The 27,255-nt window shown below is 42.7% G+C and overlaps 1 protein-coding gene across 2 annotated transcripts in view; it reads left to right on the plus strand.

Annotated features, from left to right (window-relative positions):
* Positions 1–381: 381 nt before the first annotated feature.
* The window catches only part of ATP2A2 (ATPase sarcoplasmic/endoplasmic reticulum Ca2+ transporting 2), a 126,598-nt gene continuing 99,724 nt past the window's right edge, over positions 382–27,255 (plus strand). For both annotated transcript variants that reach the window (XM_068245299.1, XM_068245290.1), the window contains exons 1-5: positions 382–1,049; positions 2,953–2,970; positions 3,059–3,141; positions 13,939–14,043; positions 26,366–26,504. In XM_068245299.1, the coding sequence (XP_068101400.1) occupies positions 932–1,049; positions 2,953–2,970; positions 3,059–3,141; positions 13,939–14,043; positions 26,366–26,504 (463 nt within the window). In that variant the 5' untranslated portion in view covers positions 382–931. The remainder of the gene's footprint in view (positions 1,050–2,952; positions 2,971–3,058; positions 3,142–13,938; positions 14,044–26,365; positions 26,505–27,255) is intronic.

A 27,255-nucleotide genomic window follows, 5' to 3' on the forward strand; every position in this document is an offset into this window, starting at 1 on the left:
GCCCAATAGTATAATACCTGAGACTAATTTTGTCCCAGGTATACTGTAAGGCATTGGAAATACTGTACCCCATAACTACATGAAACCCTGAGTGAAAATCCATATTACAACATGTAAACGAGCATGGAATACGATAGCGACCACTAGAAGCCAGACCAACTGTTTATTACTGACGCACAGGCAGTCTATTGAAGCTTCAAAGACATGAAGCTCCCAGATGGAAGTGTAGCCCTGTCTTTAAGCCACGCCCCTGCAACCTCAGTAGAGCGTAGGCTGAGCTCCCCTAGTGGGACACTTCTAGCTACGTCATCGTGATCCGGGATCCTGCCGGAGAAAGAGGCGTGGTTTGATGACGCGAATTTCGACCAATCAGAGTCGTCCACATGCAGCGACCGTGAGCCTGGGGCAGCCTCGGAATAAAATGCTATAGCGGCTGTGTCCCGCTGCCACACTAGGAACAGGAGCTGTGCGGGGGGAGACGGCACCGTGTAAGGCGAGGGAGAAGCCAGAGAGGCCGCGGCCCGGACATAACACTACAGTGGACTGTGAGGGGAACTAGCCGAGTAGCCGGGTGCTGTATGAGCTGTGTGTGTGTGTGGAGATCCTCATTCACCGGCAGCCAGTGGAGTGACAGCAGTCCGGGCAGCATAGAACACTCTGGAACAGCGGCAGGTTGCCTCAGCCAGCACGCTTCCGCTCTCGCCAGCTGTGGAGGAAGCCCGGCGAGCATCTCTAGACTCACCCAGCTGCGTGTAGACGTGTGACGCCCAGCCGGCACGGACAGCACAGCTTCTCTTCCTAGAGACAGTGGTACCCGGGGTGGGGGGGCTCGTATGGGCAGAGCGCTGTGAGGCACGGCTCGGGCCTATTGTGTGGGGACTGATCTCTAGGCGGATACCGCTGCAGCACGGAGAGGAGCGCACAGCCAACCATGGACAACGCACACACCAAGACGGTGGAGGAGGTGCTGGGCCATTTCGTGGTGAATGAGAGCACGGGGCTGAGCTTGGAACAAGTCAAGAAGCAAAGGGAGAAATGGGGCCCCAACGGTACGTGAGCAGTGCGCCCATCACCGTGCTGCCTGCTGCAGCTTCCTCAGCATGCTGGGCGCCCACATCTTGTCTGCCCCCTCCATCACTGTCTCACCCCACTGGGGGCATTCTGCGAGCTTTCTGGGGCTTCACTTGAGCACACTTCTATTAAACTTTGTGCCAAAAATATAAGAGAAATGGCCAGTGGTACCAAGTACGCCAGACCTGAGGAGCAATGTAATGTTCAGTCCTTTGTGACTGCTGGCCTGACCTTAAATAAACTCTTGCTGCTAAGATGCCCAGTAGTAAGTGGGTAGTGAAGACAGGATTCATTGCTCTACAGTTCTTTTTATTTATTTTACCCATCCATGAACTAGAGTCAGTAGGGAAAATACAAAAAAAAATCACTGTTAGATCATGCTTTTCTTAATCCAGAGACCTAATGTCCTGGCTACTGGTTGAGGATGGTTAAGGGTTCCTGGTGTAATTAGTAAGTGTAATAAAATGATAAATCATCTTCTTTGTCAACATAATGATAGAGATTGCAGCATTTCATATATTAATCACGACCATGGCACCTTTATGTGTGTGTTGAAATACGGTTCATGCTCCTGTGTGAGGGTAAACGTGTATCTCAGAAGATAATGTAAGCACTTCCTGTAAGGGCCTATCCCATGTTTAACCGGCATCTCAATGGGAGCTTAGTATTACATTAGGAGAAGATGGCTGCCTGGATGCAGCCTCGTGTGTTCGAAGTACCAGAACCGGTCTCACCACTTCCCTGACATCTGCTGATTGCTGATCTTGGCCATAATCTATTTGCCTTTATCTTGAGACTTGCACAATAACGTCCTGTTATTTTTTTCTTCTTAAGAACTTAGTATAGTGTTTCCATTTTTTTTTTTAAAGCTTGTTAATTACTAAATGGATATATTTTTTTCCCCCAGCTGCAGGGTAACATATTAGGAGTAATAAACAAATTGAAGGAGAATAAGGAACACCTATTTTCAGTCTGATTTGAATTAAGTTAATTTTATTTTAGCAGGTCCATATTACTATATATAATGACTAGAGATTTCACCTGCCTTTTCCTGTAGAATAATCAGTATTGAAGGGGGCTAATGATACTCAGAAAGCTAATAATCACTTGACAGCTTGATAAAGGAATAAAGCTGTTGGATAATTAATCATTCACTTTTTGAACCTGGTTATTCATGTGCAGAGTTTACTATTAGCCCCTTCTAATTCCAGTTCCTGTGGAGCACAAATGCACGTGATGTTTAATTTTAAGCCATACACTTAGAGATTGCCACCCATTGTGACAAAATGATCAATTCCTGTCTGAGAAATCTATTCCAACCACACACTGCACATTAATTTTCAATATTTTCTGGCAGGTAATCCATTGAGAAAGGATTGTTAATTGCAGTGCAACACGATGGGCATTTGATCTGCTCATGCACCGCCCTATTCATTCTAGATCTTCCATCCTGTCCAATCGATACTTAAGAACGATCTATGGTCAAAATTTAAATGTCATTTCGGCATTTTGGGGGGAACGGATTCTGAGCAGACCTGTCGAATCAACCAGGAATTGAATAACCAATAAATGTATGGGCATTCTTAAGTTTACATTTTTCATATACCTAGTGCCTTGTTTGACTTAGATAATTGCATTGTAGCATACATTTGGATTTTCACAATTTTATGCCATTTGGCATAGCAGTGGGGTATGTAATGCTGCAGTCTGAGGGTATATCTTTGTGTCTGGAAAAGAGCATGCTTCTAGACTTGTCATCTGGGAAATGACAGTAGCTTATTTACATAAGTGATGTATATTCCTTGGCATCAAGCTTTGGTATTAATTGTCTTCATTTTCTTTACACCCTTATGTACCTGGAACAATTTTTTGGGGGAACAGAACTACCTGCAGAGGAAGGTAGGAATTGTTGCATCCTGGCCTTTGTTTTATTTGCACTTGTGTTGAACTTAAGTCATGGTGACAAGTGTTTGTCTTTCTCCCCTAGGGAAAACATTATGGGAGTTGGTGATTGAACAGTTTGAAGACTTATTAGTTAGAATTTTGCTGCTTGCTGCCTGTATATCATTTGTAAGTATCTATCTAAACAAAAATGAAATGTGAAATGGAAACATTGTAACATTTTATGAAAAGCTGCATTAGTGTTGAGGAGAAATGCTGCCAGTCAGGCTAAAATGCCAGTTTAGTATATTCTAGACTTAAGGCGGAACTGAAAACTGATTAAAAAATAAGTTTCACTTACCTGGGGCTTCTGCCAGCCCACTGCAGCCGACCTGTGCTCTCGGAGTCCTGCACCGATCCTCGGTTCCCCCGCAGCTCACTTTTTTTTCCTGTAATGGAGGGCGATTTCATGTATCCTAGTACGCATTCCTGTAGCCAGGAGCACCCTACGCAAGCGCAGTACAATAAAATCTCTACTGCACCTGCGCAGTACGCGTCCAGCTACGGGAACGTGAATGAGGCGTGCAGCCAGGGCCACACAGGCGCAGTTCTCCCAAACTGTGCAGAGTGAAAGTGAGCCACGGTGTGGGACCAAAGCATCGGTGAGTGGCTGCGTGGAAACAGGTCAACTGCAGGGGGCTGGCAGAAGCCCCAGGTAAGTGAAACTTTTTTATTTTTTTATAATTCTTTTTTTTTTTCAGTTCCCTTTTAATGCACCTGACCCCTTAGAGAGCATTCTTCACCTCACATATCACGTCAGGCTTTTTTTTTTTTTGTGTGTGGGGGGAGGGGGGGTGGGTATTTGAAGTAGGGATAATCAAGTTTAGTTTTACTAGAAGTGAAATTGTAACAATGTTTACAGGGGCAAAGGCCCCGGTGCTTAAATTCAGGAAGTGTTTCACTTACCTGGGGCTTCTGCCAGCCCCTTGCAGCCTTGTTGTCCCGTGCCGGTTCTCCACAAACCTCCATTTTATTTCTTCTTTAAGGCTGGTTTCACAGTGGGACGTTAAAGGCGCACGTTAGAGCAGCCTGTAACGCACCCCACCGCACAGCAATGAAAAATCAATGGGCTGTTCACAGTGCCCACGTTGCGTTACATAGTAATGCTGCGCCACCAGACAACGTACTGCATGCAGTACTTTTTAAGCGGCAGAGCCGCGTTAGACTGCTTGCACATGCTCAGTAACGTTGGGGAGGAGCGGAGAGCGGCCAGGCACATGGCTAATTAATATTCACTGCACTCAGTGACATGCAGTGTTTACTTCCTGGAGCAGCCGCTCTGTGCAGCGATTGGCCGGCGGGACCACATGATGCCGCATGCGCACAAGAGTACGCATCACGGACGTCAGAGTGAGCTGCACAACGCGGCTCACTCTGACGTCCAAAGCAGGGAGCACCAGGCGTTGCATTAGGGGCACGTTATGCGACCATAACGTCCCCTAAAACGCAACGTCCTGGTGTGAAACCAGCCTAAGTCAAACTCCTGCTTGTGTTAAATACTATTTCCTCGCTGAGTTGTAGCAATTCAGGCTTTTGCTATTGCTGGTGGCTGAATTACCTTGTCTTTTTTCTAATTTGAGCTCCGGCTATTGCCTGTACCCAAATGACCGTAGTCACTGAGCACAGCTAGAGCCGATAATTTGCATTATGGCCCAGGGCGGTGCCTAAATGGGCACATTGCTGCGCCAAAACTAGCTGTCTTGGGCCATGACACAGAGAATTAAATTGCCTACACTACACCCTGCACTACACTCTATTCTCCCGACTTCTGGTTGTGAAAGCGATGATAGGTGCTGATAAAGGTAAGTTAACCTGCTGTGCCCCTGCATATTTTAGTACTTTTACTTAACAGCAGCTTAACCTCCCTGGCGGTACGCAGTTTCAGAGGCTGCGTCCGCCGGGAGGATTTTTTTTTTTTCTTTGTAACAGAATGTGTTTTATATTGATTAGCTAACTATATTCCCCCAAGCCCCGCCGCACCATGTAGAACCCCCCCCCCCGATCGCCGCCGGCAATACGTACCCCACCGCGATTCCGCGAGAGCCACAGCTTCACATTGAGCTTTACTGGTCGCTATGACGACGTTTGGAGATGTCATCGACAGTCCCGATCGCCGCCATAGCGAGGCCTGGAGCTGATTGGGAGGTGGCGCCATCGCGGGATCCCTGGGGGGTACATGTTACGGCGGGGAGCGGAGGCACTTGGGGAACATAGTTAACTAGCTAACAAATATAAAACACATTTTGCTACATAAAATCCTTCCGGGGCCATGTGATCCCCTGCATCGGCTAGCCCGAGCATAGCCTGGGCTTACCGCCAGGGAGGTTAAAGGAATACTATCAATACCCAAGTGTTCTAAAATGACAATGTACAAATAATGTCTAAGAAGCTGTGTAAACATTTTCCTGCTTTTCATGTTAAATATCAGAGGCAAAAGCTGTAATTTATTGAAGGTAGGATTTAGCTATATTGGGACAAATCAATTGCAGAAGGGGTGTCTGCTTCAATGCACAGCCAGAGTTGCATATCAGACTAAAGAAAGCAAATATCAAACTCTGAAAGCAAAAACAGTATGAAAAGCTGTGACAATTAGTTACATTTCCTCTGCTCTCTTCAGACACTTCAGTCAGAAACACAGGACACAGAAGCTGCAGCTGTTGGGAGCTTTCTCTCTGTCACACACAGTTACACATAGTGTTCACTGATGAAGTGTGAGGGGAATTTCCTCTCTCCTCATGGCTCAGTCTGCCATCAGTAAAGTTTGAAAGTATTTTGATAACAGTAAACAAAGAGGTTGCTACTAAAATCTATACACGAGTACTTGGCAGCACTTCCCAAACAATTCCTGTGTCACTTGAAAAAAATATGTGAATCGATAGTATTCCTTTAAAGTATTTTTTTTATTTTTTAGATCAGATTAAAAGCATGTCAGTTGAGGGAGGGAGTCAGGACCCCAATCTTTGTCCCTCTCATTACCACCCTCCCTACAGAATGGTGGTTTTAAAATATCAAATTAATTTCATCACTGACAATGTTCTAAGCTGAATAATACTTGTTGGTAGCATGACTGATTTGTTGACCAAATTTAGTAAATGACCTTTGAGGGCTGTGCTGCTACAATACTGCAGTATATTCCACTGAGGCCCCAATAGATTGGCACCAGACTAGATTTTCATATTCTTAATAAGTGTTCTGAAATGTTCACTTGTTTGTTTAACAATATCACATAGGTTTTTGTTCATGTTTGGCTGTGTTGCAGTAAGCACTGAATAGAAAGTTTTTGGGGAGCCTGGAGACATTAGGCTCATCGTGGAAAATGTTAGTATTGTCTAAAGACAGTTGGCTCATGTGTAGTTATATATTTATGTGCTGTACTGTTGAAGAATCAGTGCAAACATCAAACAACTGTGCAGTTTAGCCAGTGCCACTGCTGTGCTAGTAGTGTGGCCCTGGAAAAGTAAGATGAAAGTTTATCAGTCTATGGAATTCTCTGTAGTGTGAGTCTACCAAGGTCACCTGTTAAGAAATACTCAGTGGATTGTAATATTCATTCTAACTTCGAAATGCTCCCGCGTTCTTTGGATCGGTACAATGACAGAATAGTTTAACACTACCACAACAATCTCACAGCTGAATGTGTGTGATAAATGTATAGTTCACAGGTAGCTGCAAATAACTGGAGCAAAGCTCTGCTCTTGCTTATCTGTGATTTCATGTGGAGCAAGAATTTTTTTTTTTTTTTTTTTCACTGGACACTTTAAAGGTCACCCCTAATGATAGAAATGTTATTGCTTTATCTTATAAAGGTGCCCATACACTCGTCAGATTGGCAGCAGATAGATAAGAAATGCATCTGATGATCTATCTGATGCGTTTTTAGAACATTTTTTACCAGGATAGAATTCCAATAGATTTCAGTTTGAAATCTATTGGAATTCTATCTGATGGCATTTTTTTGCCATCAGATTTCCATTAAGGCCAATGCAAACTGATAAGCAATCTCATCAGATCGACCTAAATTTTCCATCCTGCCAGCGCGATGGAAATCCATCGAAATCGATTGAAATCGGCCATTGATCGGTCGATTGGTCAACCGATTTGCAAATGATCGATCGGGATCGATCGGTCGGCCAGAAAATCGGCTGAGTGTATGGGCCCCTTAAGGCAGTGATGGCTAACCTTGGCACTCCAGCTGTGGTGGAACTACAAGTCCCATGAGGCATTGCAATACTTTGACAGCTCTAAGCATAACTCGGGGAGGCAGAGGCATGATGGGATTTGTAGTTTTGTCACAGCTGGAATGCCAAGGTTAGCCATCACTGCTATAAGGAGATGATAGAAGGGAGCATAGCTGATAAAGGAAATTGCTACCACTACTCCTGATGGAATCCTAAAGGTTGATATGCCTACCACTACAGTATTATGGATTTTCTGCAAGTGAAATCTGTTAACCTGTGAATGTTTTAGTTATTTAAAAAAGAGCTAAGCACAAATGAAATAAAGCTTAATACATCAGTGTAATCACTGGTATGAATCTATGATGTTTTACAGAATCCTATCACAATTCTTCTAGAGTTGCTATATTGTGACCAAGAATGGTCTGTATGTGTCCAGATATCCACCATTACAGCATGTGTAAAATGGGCAAGAGGTCCCCCCCCCCCCCCCCCCCCCCCCCCAACGTCCGTAATGGTGCCAGAATATATGTACGCTAGTTGCAAACAAATCCGAATCAATCCTAAGTAAGCTGCTACCACATAAAGGAGAACTGTAGTCAGAGATATATGGAGGCTGCCATATTTATTTCCTTTTAAGCAATACCAGTTGCCTGGCTATCCTGCTGGTCTATTTGGCTGAAGAAGTGTCTAAATCACACCCGAAACAAGCATGCAGCTAATCTTGTCATATCTGTCCAAAAACACATCATCTGCTGTATGCTTGTTCAGGGCCTATGGCTGAAAGTATTAGAGGCAGAGGACTAGCAGGATAGCCAGGCAACTGGTATAGCTTAAATGGAAACAAATATGGCAGCCTCCATATACCTCTCACTACAGTTCTCCTTTAAAGCAAACATAATGGGGAAGGGGAAAAGTTAGATACTTCGGTAGTTGGCAGCCAGCCTTTGCATAGTCTCTAGAGCCTAGGCTCTCAACATGTGATATTACTACCCCAGTAGGTACTTCTTGATGAATCCAGGGGATGTTTGGGCTTGATAGAAAATTATAAACACCAAATTCATATTCTAGCTAATTAAAATCCATAGTAAACACTTAGATATTGTTTAGAAACAATTACCATGTACTACAATTGAATATATCTGGTTGAAACATTGTCAGTTTGAGCTGGGGTGCAGCAACAGCCCATGCCCCCCCCCCCCCCCAAGCAAAATTAGCATGGGGCCTCTCAAAAGCAAAATTAGCATGGGGTTCTTTTCTCCCTCCAGCATCCTCTTTCCACATTGCAGAGTGGTGCAGCAGAACAGTGTAACGTTTACCTGCTCCAGCGCTGCGTCCGTTCTTTATCCTTGCATACCTCCAGCTCTGTGACCTGTATCGGGAGTCAAAAGGTTTGCGGCATAGGACATGTGGCTGGATAGTATACTAGTTAAGGACACTGCCTTTGACATGGTAGACCAGGGTTCAAATCCTGGCTAGGGTCAGTGCCTATTCAGTAAGGAGTTCAAGGTTAGACTCCCTTACACTGCAGGGTGGCCTTTTGAGTGCGTCCCAGTGGCTGTAGCTCTTGAGTGCTTTGAGTCCGACAGGAGAAAAGTGCTATACAAATGTTTGGATTATTATTAACAGAGGAGACCTGAAGTGGCACTGGGACAGGTAAATAATAAACTGCTCCACTGTGCTACTATACAGTCTGGTTGATAAACAGTCTGGTTTTGATTGAGTTTGACATTCCTTGTCTGGAGGCATCCTAGATCCTAGTAGAGCCCACCTTTCCAGCACAGGGTGCCACTTGATCTTCTTGATTCACTCTTGGACATAGAGGGCACCAAGACTGGGCATGTGTGAATAAGGCCTGCACAGCAGAATAAAGCTACCTGTGCACAACTTTATTCCAGAAGAAACCTTTTTAATTTGATTTAGTTGATTAGGTATAAAGGAACCCTGAATGCTGCACCCTCTAACTCTGCTGTCACGCTGACAGCAGAGCTTCCTCATATCTGTCAGGAGCCTGATCGCATGATTGCTGTGAGCCAATCACTGTAATAACAGTACTAAAAGGGCACAGTTGGATCTGGTCTTAAAGCAGCCAGAGCCGTTCTTTCCGGAAATGGTTAAGGAATGTTTTTGCAATTGTTTAGCATTTGTATACAGGTACACTGATGGTATCCTAACAATTTATTGCAAAATCTCTTGCCTGTTTTGCACATGCAGTAAAGACGGATATTTGGTTGTTTTAGTCATACACCATATAATGGGCAGTGGGAAGGCCCAATTGAAGGCAATAAAAAAAAAATTGAACAGTAAAGGATCTAAACAGAAAGTTATACAATCAAGATTACCATGATAATATGAAGTTGTAGGGCCTCAGTTTCCCCTAATTACAGCTGTGAGTTAAAGAATGCAAGAACAACTTCCACTGCTAGCCAGTATCCTTGCAGCCATGCTCCTCTCCGTGTAGGCTCGTGGGACATACTCTACTTGCATACCTTCTAACCGTTTAGAAGATCAGTTTATTTACTAATCAGGTTAAACCCAACTATTCTTATGCGGTTTCCATATCCTGAGTCTGCCCTCATATTTCTTTCCCAGGAACACAGCAGCCTATAGTAGTGAAAAACTGTAGTGGAAACAGTGTGAGACTTTCTGAATTGATTTTGGAATCAGAGAGAAAGTCAAGGTTGGATATAAAAATATGGAATTCAGGAGCCATTTTTTTTTTTACAATACAGGAGACATTTACTACTGGATAAAAACTCAAAAAAGTACACATTTGGACCAGTGTTCTCCTTTCCAGATTAGCATATATTGTTGGAGAAGAAAGTCATTTATGTAAAGGGAACTTTAACTGAGAGGAATATGGATGTTTCCTTTTAAACAATACCAGTTGCCCGGCAGTCCTGCTGATCTCTTTGGCTGCAGTAGTGGATGAATCACACACCTGAAACAGTCTGACTTCAGTCAGAGCACCTGATCAGCATGCTTGTTGAGGGGCTGTGGCTAAAAGTATTCGAGACACAGGATCAGCTGGAGAGTCAGACAACTGGTATTATCTTTTAAAAGGAAAAATCCATATGGTTCTCAGTTTAGGTTCCCTTTAAAGGGAACCAGAGATGAACGTTTCACACAAAATAAACTTATCAGTTGATGGCTTGTAAAGAATAAATGCTCTACCTGATTTTGCCGCTTTGGTGTGCCCTCCTTTTTTTTTTTTTTTTTTTTTTTTTAGTTTTTTTTTTTATCCATTATTGCTCCAGGAAAAATCAAATATGGCCGCCGCCGGCTCATCCCTTCTCCTTCCGGGTTATGAGTTGTTCTGGATGTGCTGTCTAGGCTATATGAGACTAGGCTGCTATCTAGGCTATATGAGAGAGGCTGCTGCAGCCTTTCATATGATGTGCAGCTGACTGTAGGAAGTGTCTCTCATAGGAATGAAACTGCAGTCATCATCAGTATCTAGTGCACACAGAGCACACAGGGATCATATTGCAGCCACACTTGTCTGTTTCAGAGATTCTCTCGCAGCAGCAGCAGCCCCTCCCATGTCATCACAGCTCTCAGTATGCAAAGAAGGAAATCTGAGCCCGGAGGAGGCAGGCTTGGGCTTGAAGACTTCACAGAGGAGTGACTCAGCTATAATGATTCCAGGTCAAACCTAGACTGAGCCAGTCGGGGATTCTTATCACAGCTGCTAATAGACTAATTAAGCAGATAACAATGAAACTAAAAGCAGGCTTGGTGTTTACTGTCATGTTCCCACTGATAAATGTAATAAAATACATGAGGGTGCTTCGTCTCTGGTTCTCTTTAAAGTACACATGAAGCAGCAGGTTGCCATATTTCCTTTCAGGCTGGTTCACACTGCAAGAGCTTTTTTTTTTTTTTTTCTTTTAGAGCTAGTGATGTGAAAAGCTTTTGCTAATGCAATGTTATGGGTGATTTTTATAAAATCACATCACTCAGGTGAAAAAAACACAGCATTACATTAGCAAGACTTAAAATCACAAGCTCTGATGCTGAACCTCTGCCTCTAATGCTTTTGGCAATAGACCTTGAAGCAGGCAGATCAGATGTTTCCAGATGCATGTGTCAGACACTACTGATGTATGAAATCTATGCAGACACCAGGCAACTGGTACTGTTTTAAATTAATTAAATATGGCAGCTTCCATATGCCCTTTAATCAGTTTGTCAGAATTATAACTGTTCAGTTTTAGTAGTATTCTCCCCCTCCTCCTTCTCACCTGTTGACTGATGACATTGGAAAGGAAAAGTCGCCATAGCAGGAGTTTGGGTAAATGCCGAATAGAGTACCTGTTCTAGCAGTCAAATTTGTGTATGGCTTGACATGCTGTACATCATTCACCATTGACTAATCGTCCAGATACATTTGATAGCAATATAGTAGTTAGACTGTCTCTTGAGACTGACAGAACAGAACTGACATTTACAAATTCTAGGAAATTAGCAAAAGGTGACTTTTTTTTTTCCCTTCTTATTTTTCATGACATAATAGTCATAATGTTGACTGCATGCCTGCGGCACAGTGGCCCGTGTACTATACCTCAAAAGGTTAAGCAGACAAATAATTTCATGTCCTTCTCTCTTGCATTTGTGCATCTATAAATGACAACTGCAAGAGAAGGTGTTTTTTTTTTTTTATGGTTCTGAAAGTCTTATTTTGCAAGGGATGGGAGGGGTTTATAAAATTTGGTCATAGTTTTGAACTGATATGCTTAAAACCCCATACAGGCCCTCTGCTTCTGTCACTTGAAATAATTCCTTCAGTTAAATACATGTGACAGTTTTAAGCCTTGTACACATTTCAATAATGGTTGCCCTTAATGATCATTAATTAGTTTCACAGTTCAGAGAACAATCACTGTAGAGACACCCTGTTCAGCTTAAAGGACAACGGAAGCGAGAAAAATATGGAGGCTGTCATATTTATTTCGTTTTAAACAATACTAGTTGCCTGGCTGTCCTGCTGGTCTCTGCCTCTGATGCGTTTAGCCATAGACACTGAACAAGCATGCAGCAGATCTGACCTTGTCAGATCTGACAAGATTAGCTGCATGCTTGTTTCTGGTGTGATTCAGACATTACTGCAGCCTGGCAACTGGTATTGGTTAAAAGGAAATGCATATGGCAGCCTCCATGTCCTTTTCACTTCAGTTGTTCTTTAAGCTGAACAGCCTTTGCTTTTCTGGGTAGACAGGAGGTATGATTAGCGGTGATTTAGTGTCCTGAGATTTGAGAAACCAAAGAGCACAATGTTATTTTTTTGACAGTCATGTCAAGGCAACAAGGGTGGGGCAGCTGTACACACACTAGGTTTTCAAGCTGCAACAGCCCAAAACAAGCCAACGTGTACAATGATTGTGAATGATCACTGTAAAGCCAGTCAGATTTTCACTGCAAGAGGCAGGCTTTCGTGATGTTCCCTCCCTTCACCCTCCTATTCCCTCCTCTTAAGGGGAGTGATTGGGGTGGGGAAGAGGCGGGGATGGGAGGGTGATACGCTAGAGGGAAAACTTTTCGGCAAGCTTTCCTCTTACTGCCAAAGAATTTGACTTTAGACAAAAGTGCAGTTTTTTTTTTCCAAAGCTTTATTATAGGGGCTGGAAGGAGAGGTAAGCACATACCTCTGTTTGCTTTGGGTCAGATGTGTATCTAATATGTGTATTTAAAGCGGATCCGAGATGAAAAACTAAATATAACAAGTGACTTGTCTATATATCTTATCTAAAGTTTAGATAGTTTACACAGCAAATCTATCTTCAAACAGCTTCAACAGTATATTAATATTTTTTCCTGTGATACAATGGGAGCAGACATGTTTTCTGCTTGTCACTATTACACAATTACACACACAGGCAAGCTTATCTGTATCTAGGCATGCTAATCTGCATATGCTGTGAAAACTCCACTCTTATCTCCTCCATTACACAGGCAACTGATCTGTATCTGCACTGCAGCTCTCAAATTGTGAAAACTCTGCCTCTGAAATCTATAGCTAGTAACACCTTTTTCACCTGCCCAGACTGAAATCCCACAATCCCTTGCAAGCGCCAAGGCACTCTGGAGAAGCTGTGGGTGTGGCTTGTTTAGTTTATAGGAAATTAGGGTATTAAAACAAAACAAGTATTTGGCTTGAGGAATGCCCTATAAACTATATGTAAGGAACACAATTATGCAAGGAGTAAAAGTTCATCTCGGATCCACTTTAATGTTTGCTCCTTTTTCTGGTATGCTCAGTCCAGCACCAGTCTCTTGAATTCTTAAGCGTATTCCCCCCCCCCCCCTTTCCCCCATATTGTCTGGATTAACTGAAATGTTCTCTACTTGAACGTTTGTACTTAATGGAACATTAAATCTAGGTGTAGAAAATTCTGAAGCAATCTCTTATATAAACATAGCATACTTGGGTATTCTTAGTTTCATAACTGATCTGTAAGCAGTATTTACATGAAGGCTAGGTCTCGCCTAAGATGCACACTAACCTATTCTTACTAATCTCTGCTCTATATAAAATCTGGTGTTAATGAGTTATCCTGATGTGTCTTGGAATCTTGTTGTGGTAGAGCTGTCCAGACCTGAAGCAGTCCAAAACGGGCACTACTGAATTGTCAGTCATAAATTTCTCAGTTTAAACAGCTCCAACAAATTCCAAAGTCTTAAAAGCTTGTGAGGACACTACTCATAACACATTTGCCTACTGCTAATCTTTTTCTCTCATCTTTTATTTCAGGTTTTGGCATGGTTTGAGGAAGGTGAAGAAACAATCACAGCCTTTGTAGAACCTTTTGTAATTTTACTTATATTAGTAGCAAACGCCATTGTGGGTGTGTGGCAGGTAAGCAAATATTTGTGCTATGGTACTAACTTTTCCTACACCTATTTTTATCAGTCTGCCATAAGTTTACTTGTTTGTGTTCTTCATTAAGCACCTATTTGTTGTGGCTGGCACATTTCAACACTTTTGGCTAACCTGCTGAACAACATATTTTCTTTGAAGCTAATGTATTTTTTTAAAGGGATACTGTAGGGGGGTCGGGGGAAAATGAGCTGAACTTACCCGGGGCTTCTAATGGTCTCCCGCAGACATCCTGTGTTGGCGCAGCCACTCACCGATGATCCGGCCCCGCCTCCAGTTCACTTCTGGAATTTCTGACTTTAAAGTCAGAAAACCACTGCGCCTGCGTTGCAGTGTCCTCGCTCCCGCTGCTGTCACCAGGAGTGTACTGCGCAGACACAGACCATACTGGGCCTGCGCTGTGCGCTTTTAATGACATCAGCGGGATCGAGGACACGGCAACGCAGGCGCAGTGGTTTTCAGACTTTAAAGTCTGAAATTCCAGAAGTGAACCGGAGGCGGGACCGGAGCATCGGTGAGTGACTGCGCCAACACAGGATGTCTGCGGGGGACTGTTAGAAGCCCCAGGTAAGTTCAACTCATTTTCCCCTGACCCCCCTACAGTATCCCTTTAAGCTTGGGTTTTCATTTACAGTATCTCACAAAAGTGAGTACACCTCAGGTTTTTGTAAATGTTTTCTTTTCATGCAACACTGAAAATATGACACTTTGATACAATTTGGCACTTGGCCATTAATGTCTAAACTGCTGGCAACCAAAGCAAAAACATTGTGCCCAAATATTGTGTGCCCACCATTATTTTCCAGTACTGCCTTAACTCTTTTGGGCCTAGAGTTCACAAGGTGCCACTGGAATCCCCTTCCACTCCTCCATGACGAAGCTGGTAGATATTAGAGACCTTGTGCTCCTCTTCCTTTTGTTTGAGGATGCTCCATAGCAGCTTGACTCTTAGTTTCTTTCTAGTAAGGCAGTGGTAGTCTTGGAAATGTTTGAGCTTATGCTGGAATACTGCACTGTGGCCAAGTTTCCAAATGAAGGGTAATCCTGCTCCTGCTTCAATATGCCACAGTACATGTTGGCATACATCGTTCCCTCCCTTAATGAACTGTAGCTCCCCCGTGAGAGTGATATGGAGGCTGCCATATTTCCTTTTAAACAATGCTAGTTGCCTGGCAGCCCTGCTGATCTATTTGGCTGCAGTAGTGTCTGAATCACACCAGAAACAAGCATGCAGCTAATCTTGTCAGATCTGACAATATTGCCAGAAACACCTGATCTGCTGCATGCTTGTTCGGGGTCTAAGGCTGAAAGTATTAGCAGGGCAGCCAGGCAACTGGTATCGCTTGAAAGGAAATAAATATGGCAGCCTCCATATCATTCTCACTACGGTACACCTTTAATGTATTTTGGTAGTGTGTATATAACGAGTTTTTCTGAAATATTCCCTTCATTACCATGTGATGTCTCATAGGCGAAGGGGAGCGTAGGTATGGGGCTGATACTCTCCTTCCGAGCAGCCTTGTTTGTGTCTTCTTTGTAAATTCTAACCTATGGCATTGCATATGTGCTCGGCGCTCTGCCCTGTTTTTTTATGCAAGACACTTGGTGTATCTATGGAGTTTCTACAGATGTATTAAATCTTGAAGAGGAAGTGTTGCTGCTGGAAGAGATGGGTAGAGTGATGTGGATGTGGCCGGATTTTCAATCTGTACTAATAAGGCAGTCCTGTATTAGCGTCATAAGCTATTACAGACACTTTAGGGGAAGGGAGCATAAAGTTAATGCTGACCTTGGACTTTAAAGCAAACCTGAGCTGAAACGATTGTATCTATCCTCCTGAAAATGACTACTTAAGAATAGTACATTTTTTTATTTTGCTCTTTAAAAGCAGGAAAAGAAAGTTTTAATGTTGTACAGTTTAAGCCAAAATCTATGAACTATTGGTCTTTATTCACTTTTTCTCTGCATTTAGAAGCTGTTCTTTTCCAGGAAAGTGTTTTTTATGGCTGCAATTCCTTATTGGAGAGGGTTACACTATAGTCGGACTAGAAAGTAACTGTCCCTTGCATACCTGAGTGTTTATCTCATTCAGGCAAAAAAAATGAACACGGCCAAGTTGTGTTGATTAAAACTACATACGCAAATGTATCATGGCAGTTCAGGTACCTAGTTATAGTTGTTACAGTATTCATAAATGTCTTTCAGCTTTGTTATATAAACATACGCTGTTGGATTCTTTACAATATTTTACGCTGAGTAATGTAAAACAAAATCAAGTTGTTTGATACCTTCATTTTAGGTTACATTAGTTTGCTTCTTACTAGTGTTGCTCACATCTTCCAGTGTTTTTAAGTGATGCAACTTCCTCTTACAATTGTATGTTGCAATCATTCTAATTTTTTTTTAGTATGGTCTAGTGTGCATTTACAAATGTTACATTCTTTCACTGTTAGGCTTTTGCTGACATTGAACCTCATTAACCTAATGTAGAACATTCTGTTTTAGTGTTTGGCTGCATTACATTATGCAGAGCCTCTGTTTTTCACTGTGAAACACTGGCTAAGAAATTCCCTTATTTGTGTTGTTAAAGAGACACTGAAGCGAGACTCAATCTCGCTTCAGGTCTTATATATAGCAGGGGCACGTGTGCCCCTGCTAAAACGCAGCTATCCCGCGGCTTAATGGGGGTCCCTTCACCCCCAACCCACCCCCCGCAAAAGTTGGTCGTAAAATGGTCGCTGGTAATCTTCTTCCTGGAGGCAGGGCTAACGGCTGCAGCCCTGCCTCCCAGCGCGTCTATCAGACGCGCATCGCCGCCTCTCTCCCGCCCCTCTCAGTGAAGGAAGACTGAGAGGGGCGGGGGAGAGGCGGAGATACGCGTCTGACAGACGCGCATGGGGCAGGGTTTCGGCGGTTAGCCCTGCCCCAACCAGGAAGCGCTCCCCCGCTGCACGGAGGGGGTTTGGGGGGACAGGGACCCCCGTTAAAGGGAAGGTCCAAGCAAAATAAAAAAAATGAGTTTCACTTACCTGGGGCTTCTACCAGTCCCAAGCAGCCATCCTGTGCCCTCGTAGTCACTTACTGCTGCTCCAGTCCCCCGCTGGCAGCTTTCCGACCTCGGAGGTCGGTGGGCCACATCGCGTACGTTTTTACGCATTCCCGCCAGTGCAAGAACATTAACACATACATTTTTACGCGTTACTGGTTCAATGCGTACATTTTTACGCATTGAACCAGTAATGCTTAAAAATGTATGTGTTAATGTTCCTGCACTAGTGGGAATGCGTAAAAACGTATGCAATGCGGCCCGCCGACCTCCGAGGTCGGAAAGCTGCCAGCGGGGGACTGGAGCAGCAGTGAGTGACTACGAGGGCACAGGATGGCTGCATGGGGCTGGTAGAAGCCCCAGGTAAGTGAAACTCATTTTTTTATTTTGCTTGGACCTTCCCTTTAAGCCGCGCTATAGCGGCGTTTTAGCAGGGGCACGCATGCCCCTGCTAGCTATGAGGTCTGAAGCGAGATCTATTCTCGCTTCAGACTCTCTTTAAAGGGCAATGCTTCCAAATTTTAAGCAGTTGCGTAAAACTTCTTGGTGTTATAATTGTTAAAGGGAGACTGAAGCCTATTTAAAAAAACAAAACACAAAAACAGATACCTAAGGAGAGGTAGCGCTCTGGGTCCTAATGAGCCTTCCCGTTCTGTCTATGGTCCCTACGTTCCACCGCTGGCTCCCTCATTACCGATCAGCCGGAGACTGCTCTCTGCCACTGCCCGAGACTTCAGAAGTCTTCAGGAGCCAGAGTGCTGTCTCGCATGTTTGCACATGCGCAGTACAGAGCTACCTATCTTCGGTAGCACTCAGGCTTCCGAAACCTCCCACAGCAGGAAATTTAATCAGAGGATCCAGCGCTGGAACGTGGGAACCGTGAGAGGAACGGGAAGGCTCATTGGGACCCAGAGCCCTTCCTTTTCTTAGGTGTTTATTTATTTATTTTTTGTTAAATAGGTTTCAGATTAACTTTAAGTAAAACTTGAAATGAAAGGGATATTCTGTTCCTTTTTAAGCCTACACATCTATCATTCTTCCGGTGCAATGCATAAAGTATTGAGATGATACTTCTCTTAGATTACAAACTCAGCCAAAATATGGAGCAGGAGATAGTACAGAAGATGACACTTGTGCAATACTTTGCAGATTAATTTAACACCTCCTATCTCTGCTCCTTCCTGTGTGGCACAATGGGCAGGATTAGCTCTTAGTTCACAGGTAAAGCATGGCTAGTTCTATATTGCATTTCCTCCCTGAGTACCTCCTGATAATAGTATGAGGAGAGATATTTGGACAGCTCATAGGCTGCCTATTGTTCAGTCCAGTCAAGCTGCATTTGACTGTAGCACAGAGAGTCGCTATTTCAAAGCCAGCCAGAGAATAAAAACTCAATTTACAAAACTCTGCAATACACACTATTTTGTATTGCATCCTATGATAAATCCTACTGACTACCAATTAATACAGAAGCCTGAACCAAGGTTTCAAACTTTAACCACATCATGACAACAGGATGTATATATAATGTCCAATGTAATTGTGTAGATTGCACCATCAGTTTGTTACTAAATGTGGCACATGTGGTATCATTTTAACAGTGCCGAGTTGTAGTATACATTTTGGTGTCTTAAAGCTTGGATCCATGTCACATAAATAGGTAGGGACAAACTCAATCAAACATAAAAAGTAATTTTCTTTCTAGTCACAAACTGAATCAAAAGCAATTACATTTTTGCATATTCTGTACCAAAATAAGACTTGTAAAATGAAAACAAAGTTACAGAATATAAAAGAAAAAACATATATTGTTACCTTAAGAATTTTGATTTTTAATTATGTATGCCATGAGGGTATATTACTGTTATTTTTGAAAATAAGGTATTGGGATTATCGATGGAGTACAATAAGAAAGCAAAAAACTGAAAAAAATACCTTTATTTCCAAATACAATATTGTCTCCATACATTGTACTAGGAACATAATCTAAATGTTGTAATAACCAGGATGGACAAATTGTTTATTGTACAGGGTACTGGATGTAAATGGAGGAATGTGTTTTCTATTTTTTTCCTTTTCCCTTTAAAATGGATAGAAAATAAGGTAATTACAAAAAAAAAAAAAAAAAAACCCCAAAAAACCTATCACACGCTAAAAGCCTAATATGTCCTGACAAAATAAATTATATAGATCATTTAAGTGTGATAAATAGTAATAAAGTTATTGGTGAATGAATGGGAGCAGTGCTGATATGTGAAAATTGCTCTTGTCCTGAAGTGTTTAATCTTTGCATCTTACTAAACATCCATATACCCCATAACAAAACTGTAAACTTTTATCTGTAACTCATACAGTGCAGGCAGGAAAGCCTAGCTTTCTGTGCTCATGCAATGCTAGGAGCATAAGAGTAGCTCACTGTGTTACAGGGTTGGGAGTTAAGAATAGCTCCGCGCTCTTACTGGACAGGAAGGTAACAGTAGCTTGCAGTGTTCATACAGTGCTGGTTGAAAAAAGTAGATTGCTGTGTTTACACAGGGTAACGGATGGTAGGAGTAGGTAGTGCTGTGTTGAGCACTGAGAGGTAAGAGCAGCTTAGGCCTGGAACCCACTAGGAGCACTTTCCTGAGCGCTTTGTGATTTTGAATAGCTCTTGCTGATGTAATGCTATGGGTGTGATTCCCCTTCAGCGATGTGATATTTTTTTTTTGTTGTTGTTGTTTTTATTTTATTTTTTTTATTTACCCTCCAGGCGGTACGCAGTTTCTGAGGCTGCGTCTGCGGGAGGGATTTTTTAAAAATTTAAATTTGCTTTAGCCTTTGTAGCTAGCACTAGGCTTGCTACCATTGTCCCCCCAAGCCCCTCGCACCCTTCTGATCACCACCGCTATACGTTACCTAGCCGCAATCCCGCGAGAGCCGCAGCCTCCCCAATGAGCTTCAGTCGGCGCAATGGTGACTATCAGACATGACGTCATGCGCAATCCTGATCCTCCCCACAACGAAGCCTGGAGCTGGTTGGAGAGGCTGCGCCATCACAGGATCAGGGGGGGGGCGGGGTTCATATAACGGCGGCGATTGGGGGCAATCAAGAGAGTGGAGGGACTTGGGGGACAATGGTAGCTAGCGAAGTGCTAGCTACAAAGGCTAAAGCAAATTTTAATTCAAAAAATCCCTCCCGGGGCAGAGGAATCCTCTGCGGCGGCTTCCCTGAGTGTAGGTCGGGGTTACCGCCAGAAGGGTTAAAAATCCCTCATAGCATTGCATTAGTAAGAGCTTTTTAAAATCGCTAGCGCTTAGAAAAGGCCGCCAGTGGGTTTTAGCCCTTAGGCCCCGTTCCCATTGCACGTGTTGCCGTCCGTGTTTCGGCAACGAGTGCGGAAGGCAGAAACGCGCAACATCAGAAGTGCATAGACTGCACTGTCTGATGTTCATACTGCATGCGTTCCGAACCAGTGCAGTTCGAACGCATGCTGCACACATTTTTTCCCGAAATGCGCGGAATGGGTATCAGCCACACAATGCATGCAAATGCAGATGGCTTGCGTTCTGATCGCATGGCCATCTGCGTTTTGTAATATGAGCGGGGCCTCACTGTGCTCTGGGTTGGGAGGTACAATTTGTTTTCTGTGTTCACACCAGACATGTCACTAGTAGCTAGTAATGTTCACGTTTCTTCTAAATTTAACTGCAATTCAGCAACACACTTTTGAATTTTTTTTTATGAACTGAATTCAAGAATAAAAGAACGACGTTTGTTGCACAATGCAAAATTATGGTAGTGGGCACAGTATTTACTTTTGCATAAATGAGACCTATTCTACTGTGAAAAATCACCTACACTGTTTGGTTTATTGCATCGGTGCTGTCAAAGTGACAGTTGGGTGATCAATGAGATGCAAATATTTCTATGTTCATGCAGAATTATGTACATTTTTATGTAAATATAAGCAGCTTGAAAATAGACCAATGAAGTCCACCCAGGTTCAAATTGATTGGTCCATTTTCAAGCTGCATATATTTGCAGAAAATTTTACATAATCCTTCATGAATTTGGAAATGTTTGCATCTCCTTGATACCCTAGTTCTTTAATCATGCATATTCTTGTATGCAAGTCAGTTGTGAACAGTGTAAAATATGTTGTGGATTCATTATGCTTAGCTAGGGTTGCACAAATCCCAGCAGCTCTTTAATTCTATACTATCTTCTCCTTAATTCCATACTAGCTTGGCCAGCCCTTTGCAGGTCACCCTTGTCCTAGTGCTGTAGTTTACCATGATGAATTCATTCAGACCAGGCGTTTCATAGAGAACAGACGTACATTCCAGTAAGGCTACTACAGAATGTTGATAGTGGTTATCCCTCTTTTTATTAGGGGACGGTGTTTCCTGCTCATGTGGTAATAGTTTTATCCCTCACTGTTTTAGTTGTTGTTTTTTTAAATCTGCCACTTTTATTAATTGCAGTGCTAAATAACCTAAATTTATACTGTGGAGATTATTTACGAATTAAAACATTCAGTGGTCACTGATTTGTTGCATCTTACAGGAGTTACTTATAACTACGATTTATTTTCCCTTAATCGTCATTGCAACATACATTTGTCATGGGAAACTTAACTTGGAATCTATGTATTTTCAGTTTTTTAGTAAAGATAAAATAGGTAGGCTGCATAGCAAAACAGCTGGCAAGGTGTGGTGCACAGAGTGAAGAACTGATATCAGCATGTTCTGTTATTGTGACTAATGATTTTACAATGGCAGATAATTCATTGGAATATTTGAGTCAGAGTTGAAGATAAATCCATTTCTGTTTGTACAGCAAGCTTACCCTACATACCTTTTTTTTAAGGTTCCCACTAAAGTCTTGCAACCACTTATTTGTAATATGAGGGATTACCTAAAATAACCATTAAAAGTGCATTGGTAAGATTTTACAATCAAGACTCTGTATCATTGATGTACACCTTTAGTAGGAATAAATTAGGAGTAAGGTGTTTGTGACCTTTTCTACTGCCATTGGTGCAGCTACTTATGATTATGACTGCTTTCAACATGCATGCATTTTGTTTTAAAATTTGATTCAACCTGGAAAATTAGCATCTCATGTACCATCTGTAATAGTTACCTTGCTGGATAATGAGCGGAGAAATATTCCATCGCATCCCTGTGGCTGTAATCTATCTAAATCCCCCCCCCCCCCCCCCCCCCCAACTCGCCCTCCCTCTCCCCTGCAAAATCGACTACTTTCTTGGTCGTGGATTTTGCTGCCCTCTGCTCTTCCGTTTGAGGCAGAGCTATGAGCTGCAGCCCTGCCGCACACGCGTCTGTCAAGGGCGGATCTCCGCCTCTTCCCCACCCCTCTCAGTGAAGGAAGAGTGAGAGGGGCGGGGGAGAGTGGGTGATCCGGGCTGACAGACGTGCTGTGAGGCAGAGCTTCGGCTCATAGCCTTGCCTCACACGGAAGCGCTGCCAGGATTGCCCCCCGGGGAGTTTGGGGGGATTTAGTTAGATTAGAGCGGCGGGGATGCGGCGGTTTAGGTAGGACTAATATTTTAAAGTGGAATTTGTAATAAATTAATTAACCCTCTGGGCGATACAATTATATCGCCCAGGAGGTGGCGCAGCACTATTTTTTTTTTTTTTGTAAATCATGTAGCGAGCCCGGGGCTCGCTACATGATAGCCGCAGCGCAGCGGCATCCCCCCACCCACTCCGATCGCCTACGGCGATCAGAGTAAGCAGGAAATCCCGTTCAGAACAGGATTTCCTGCTGGGCTTCCCCGGTCGCCATGGCGATGGGGCGGGATGACGTCATGGACGTCGTGACGACAGAGGGAGTTCCGATCCACCCCTCAGCGCTGCCTGGCACTGATTGGCCAGGCTGCGCAAGGGGTCAGGGAGGGGGTGGACTGCACGGCGGGTAGCGGCGGATTGACGGCGAGCGGCGGCGATCGGAAGTTACACGCAGCTAGCAAAGTGCTAGCTGCGTGTAACAAAAAAAAAATTATGCAAATCAGCCCACCAGGGCCTGAGAAATCCTCCTGCGCGGTATACCCCGAGCTCAGCTCGGGATTATCGCTCAGGAGGTTAAGCCACAGTGGGCTGACAGAAAATAAGCCCTTTGAGTGGTACCTGTTATCGCTATTGAATGTAAGCTACTGCACAACCCTGTAGACTTAAATAGCATTTTCTAGGTGGGAAAAGCTATCATGTAAAAGATGTCTCTAGTAGAGTGGCCAACATGCCCTTATAAATTGATTTTAGGTGACTATTTTGCATGAAAGATGTGAAATTACAACCCGGATCAGCTAATTTGCTTTTTAGACTAATCTCTTCTGAATAACTATTTGCCTTTTAAAATTATCTACTTACTTTTAAAAGATGCACTACTTGCACATTTCTCTTGTGGAACCATACAAATAAGATGCCCCAACAAATCCACTATATCATGGTTTATATAATATTGAGAAACCGGAACAACACTTTTCCTCCAAAGCATTCTGGGCAGCTGAGGGCATACACAGGATCTTCTCAAAAAATTAGCATATTGTGATAAAGTTCATTATTTTCTGTAATGTACTGATAAACATTAGACTTTCATATATTTTAGATTCAAATACACACAACTGAAGTAGTTCAAGCCTTTTATTGTTTTAATATTGATGATTTTGGCATACAGCTCATGAAAACTATAAGTTCCTATCTCAAAAAATTAGCATATTTCATCTGACCAATAAAAGAAAAAGTGGCTAAGGGCTGGTTCAGACGGAAGCAAAAGCTTTATGGAGATGAAGATTTCATTTTTCAGCACGACCTGGCACCTGCTCACAGTGCCAAAACCACTGGTAAATGGTTTACTGACCATGGTATTACTGTGCTCAATTGGCCTGCCAACTCTCCTGACATGAACCCCATAGAGAATCTGGGGGATATTGTGAAGAGACAGTTGAGAGACGCAAGACCCAACACTCTGGATGAGCTTAAGGCTGCTATCGAAGCATCCTGGGCCTCCATAACACCTGAGCAGTGCCACAGGCTGATTGCCTCCATGCCACATTGAAGCAGTCACTTCTGCAAAAGGATTCCCGACCAAGTATTGAGTGAATAACTGAACATAATTATTTGAAGGTTGACTTTTTTTGTTTTAAAAACACTTTTCTTTTATTGGTCGGATGAAATATGCTAATTTTTTGAGATAGGAAATTTGGGTTTTCATGAGCTGTATGCCAAAATTATCAATATTAAAACAATAAAAGGCTTGAACTACTTCAGTTGTGTGTATTTGAATCTAAAATAAATGAAAGTCTAATGATTATCAGTACATTACAGAAAATAATGAACTTTATCACAATATGCTAATTTTTTGAGAAGATCCTGTACATGCACAAATACCGGAAGACACACTTGAAGCAGTCAAATACTCTTCCCCATTTTTACATGAGCAACTGACCCAACTTTACATTCTCATTCGTACATGCCGTATTTTTTGGCATGAGACACCCTTTTTCTTCTCCAAAACTAGGGGGGAAAGTTGGTGCGTCTTTTATTTTCCAAAGATATGGAAGCAGAGTGCACAAGTAAGGTCTTACCTGATCTTGCTGCAGTGATCCTCTCCTCCTTTTGTGGGCACCGTCCTTCAGGATGTAGCACATCCTCAAGGATGGTGCCTTAAGATTACCGGAGCGAGACTGAGGAGAGGATCGTGGCAGCAGGATCGGGTGAGATGGGTCCACTCAGTTTAGTGTAGAGGGTGTAGCTGGTGGGCATCGGGTGAGTGTAGTTGTTGGGGGCAGCAGGAGTTAATGTAGTGAAGTGTGATGTAGCAGGGGTTAGTGTAGTTGTGCAGCCTAGCTTGGATAGACTGTTTAGGGGGGAAAGGTCCATAAGTCACCCCTGCTCCAAAGACAAACCTAGGTGCTTCTTAAAGTCCAGAGTTATGTCGAAAAATACAGTACCTTACCCCCACATAAACCTTTTTCTACTTGTGATCTGGCTGGGCCACTTTGAGGTCTATTGTAAGTACATTGTTACATTCCTTCATGATCATAGAAGATGGACTTTCCAGGTGCAGTAGGATTTTTTTATGTCAAAAAAACCCTTTTTGGTCAGACTGCAAATCACATAAATATGGCTTTCTTCAGGCCTCCTCCCTTTTAAAAAGTGGTTCAAAATGGTGATCAATGACCTTCAAAAAAGTTTATTAACACGGTAATGTCAAGCAGTTTGCTTGATCTGGGATAGATTCACAGCCTTCTGGACCCATTTTGTTTGACCCTATTGCTCCGTCAAAAAAAGGGGTTGTCATTCTCTGGAAGCCTTGAAAGTGCTTCTATCACACAAAGGAAAAAAAATGTCATTATGTCTGAGGCTGTTTTGACCAATTCTTCTTCACATTATGATTGTAATATTTGTTAGGGCCTATAAGCTTGGATTGTTGATGGCGAATAGAAAAACACTATTTTTCACAAATTTTTTTGTTTGTTTATAAATGGGCCTTACTAAATGGCAGTAATTGTTTATAAATAAAGGACATTTTACCAATTTGCATTGTTTGCCATTACATAAGTCAAGGACAAAAGAGTTGAACTCACAATAATGCCCCACTTAAAGCTCTTACACTTGGAATTTCCACTGCTACATATCAAAACTCCTTCTGCATACTTGTGGTTGATTATTTTGGCAGTTGAGACAGCCAATCGCTAAGTTGTGGAATTTACATTTTTGAAGCTACTGTGTTTTTGTTTTTTTGTTTTTTTTTGTTTTTGTTTTTTGTTTTTTTTTTTTATATATAGGACTCCTTGCACCTCAAGAGGTGTGTATTTTCAAGAGAATGAGGATCATAACTTGTGGATTGTTTTCTACTAGAATCTGTTTTTTTGACAGTAACAGGTTGCTGATGTAACTTCAGTGTTCTCCCGAGAATTTTTTTTCCAGCCGGGTGGCATGAAAAAGTAGCCTGGTGGGTCGAGATGAAAATGCAGGGCAACTCTGCTTACAGCATAGGAGGAAGTGAGCCGATGACAGCCGGGTGGTCACCAAATCTAGCTGGGTGGAGCACCCGGCTAAAAGAGCCTGGGGAGAACACTGAACTTGATTATGTGACGTTTATTAGCTATGGGTGGCTACAGCCTGGCATACTTTAACAGTGGCAGGAAGTGTGTTACCTTCTGTGTTACCTTATGCACTCTTATTTAACGTGTGTTTATCTGCTTTTTGACCTTTTTTTTTTTTTTTTTTTTTTCCATTTAAAATTAGGAAAGGAATGCTGAAAATGCTATTGAAGCACTCAAGGAATATGAGCCCGAAATGGGGAAAGTGTACCGACAGGACAGAAAAAGCGTCCAGAGGATTAAAGCAAGGGATATCGTTCCTGGGGACATTGTTGAAGTTGCTGGTGAGGCTTCACTTATGTAACTGTCTGAAAACTAGAAATAACATTGCCTGTTACTGGGAGATTTTCAAATGGTAATATCTGTGTTGCAGATTCCAGCAATGCACACCGCTTGGGGCTCTTTCACATTAGGGCAGATTTTCTGCGTTTCAACGCAAAGGGTAAAGTCTGCGTTACCCAAGGTGAAATGAAAGTCCATAGACTTTCATTTTAGCTTTCACATATAACGCAGCCTTTTTGTGCGTTGCGTTACACTGCACCCAGGCGCAGTTTTTCGGCCGACGCTGGCTTTATGCGTTACAATGTTAGTCAATGTAAAACGCACACTATGCACGTTTTTAATCCGTTAACGCAGGCAATCAGTCCCAGAATGCAACAGAGGAACAATGTAGAAAGTTGAAAACTAAAAGAAAAAAAAATTACCTGCGTTTTTCTATGTGCTGTAACGCATTGAAAACGGATTAAAAATGCACACTCACTGCAGTGCAACGCATATCAAAACGCATTAAAACGCATACAACAAAACGTATGCTTCGAGCGTTCTCCAACGCCAGCTCTGATGTGAAAGAGCCCTTAGTGTTCCTTGTCAGCTGAATTGCATGCCTTTGCTTACGCTAATCGTTATTGTGAATGTTTATATGTAGGACTGGTTGCGGATTCAGTCCTCTGATCCGTATATACTTTCCATTGATAAATTTATTGCCTGAGGCTGAATAATATGCATGTTTGAAGCTTTAATATGTCTATAAATGTC

Source organism: Hyperolius riggenbachi, chromosome 1 (genome assembly GCF_040937935.1).
Source record: "Hyperolius riggenbachi isolate aHypRig1 chromosome 1, aHypRig1.pri, whole genome shotgun sequence".
Lineage (NCBI taxonomy): Eukaryota > Metazoa > Chordata > Amphibia > Anura > Hyperoliidae > Hyperolius > Hyperolius riggenbachi.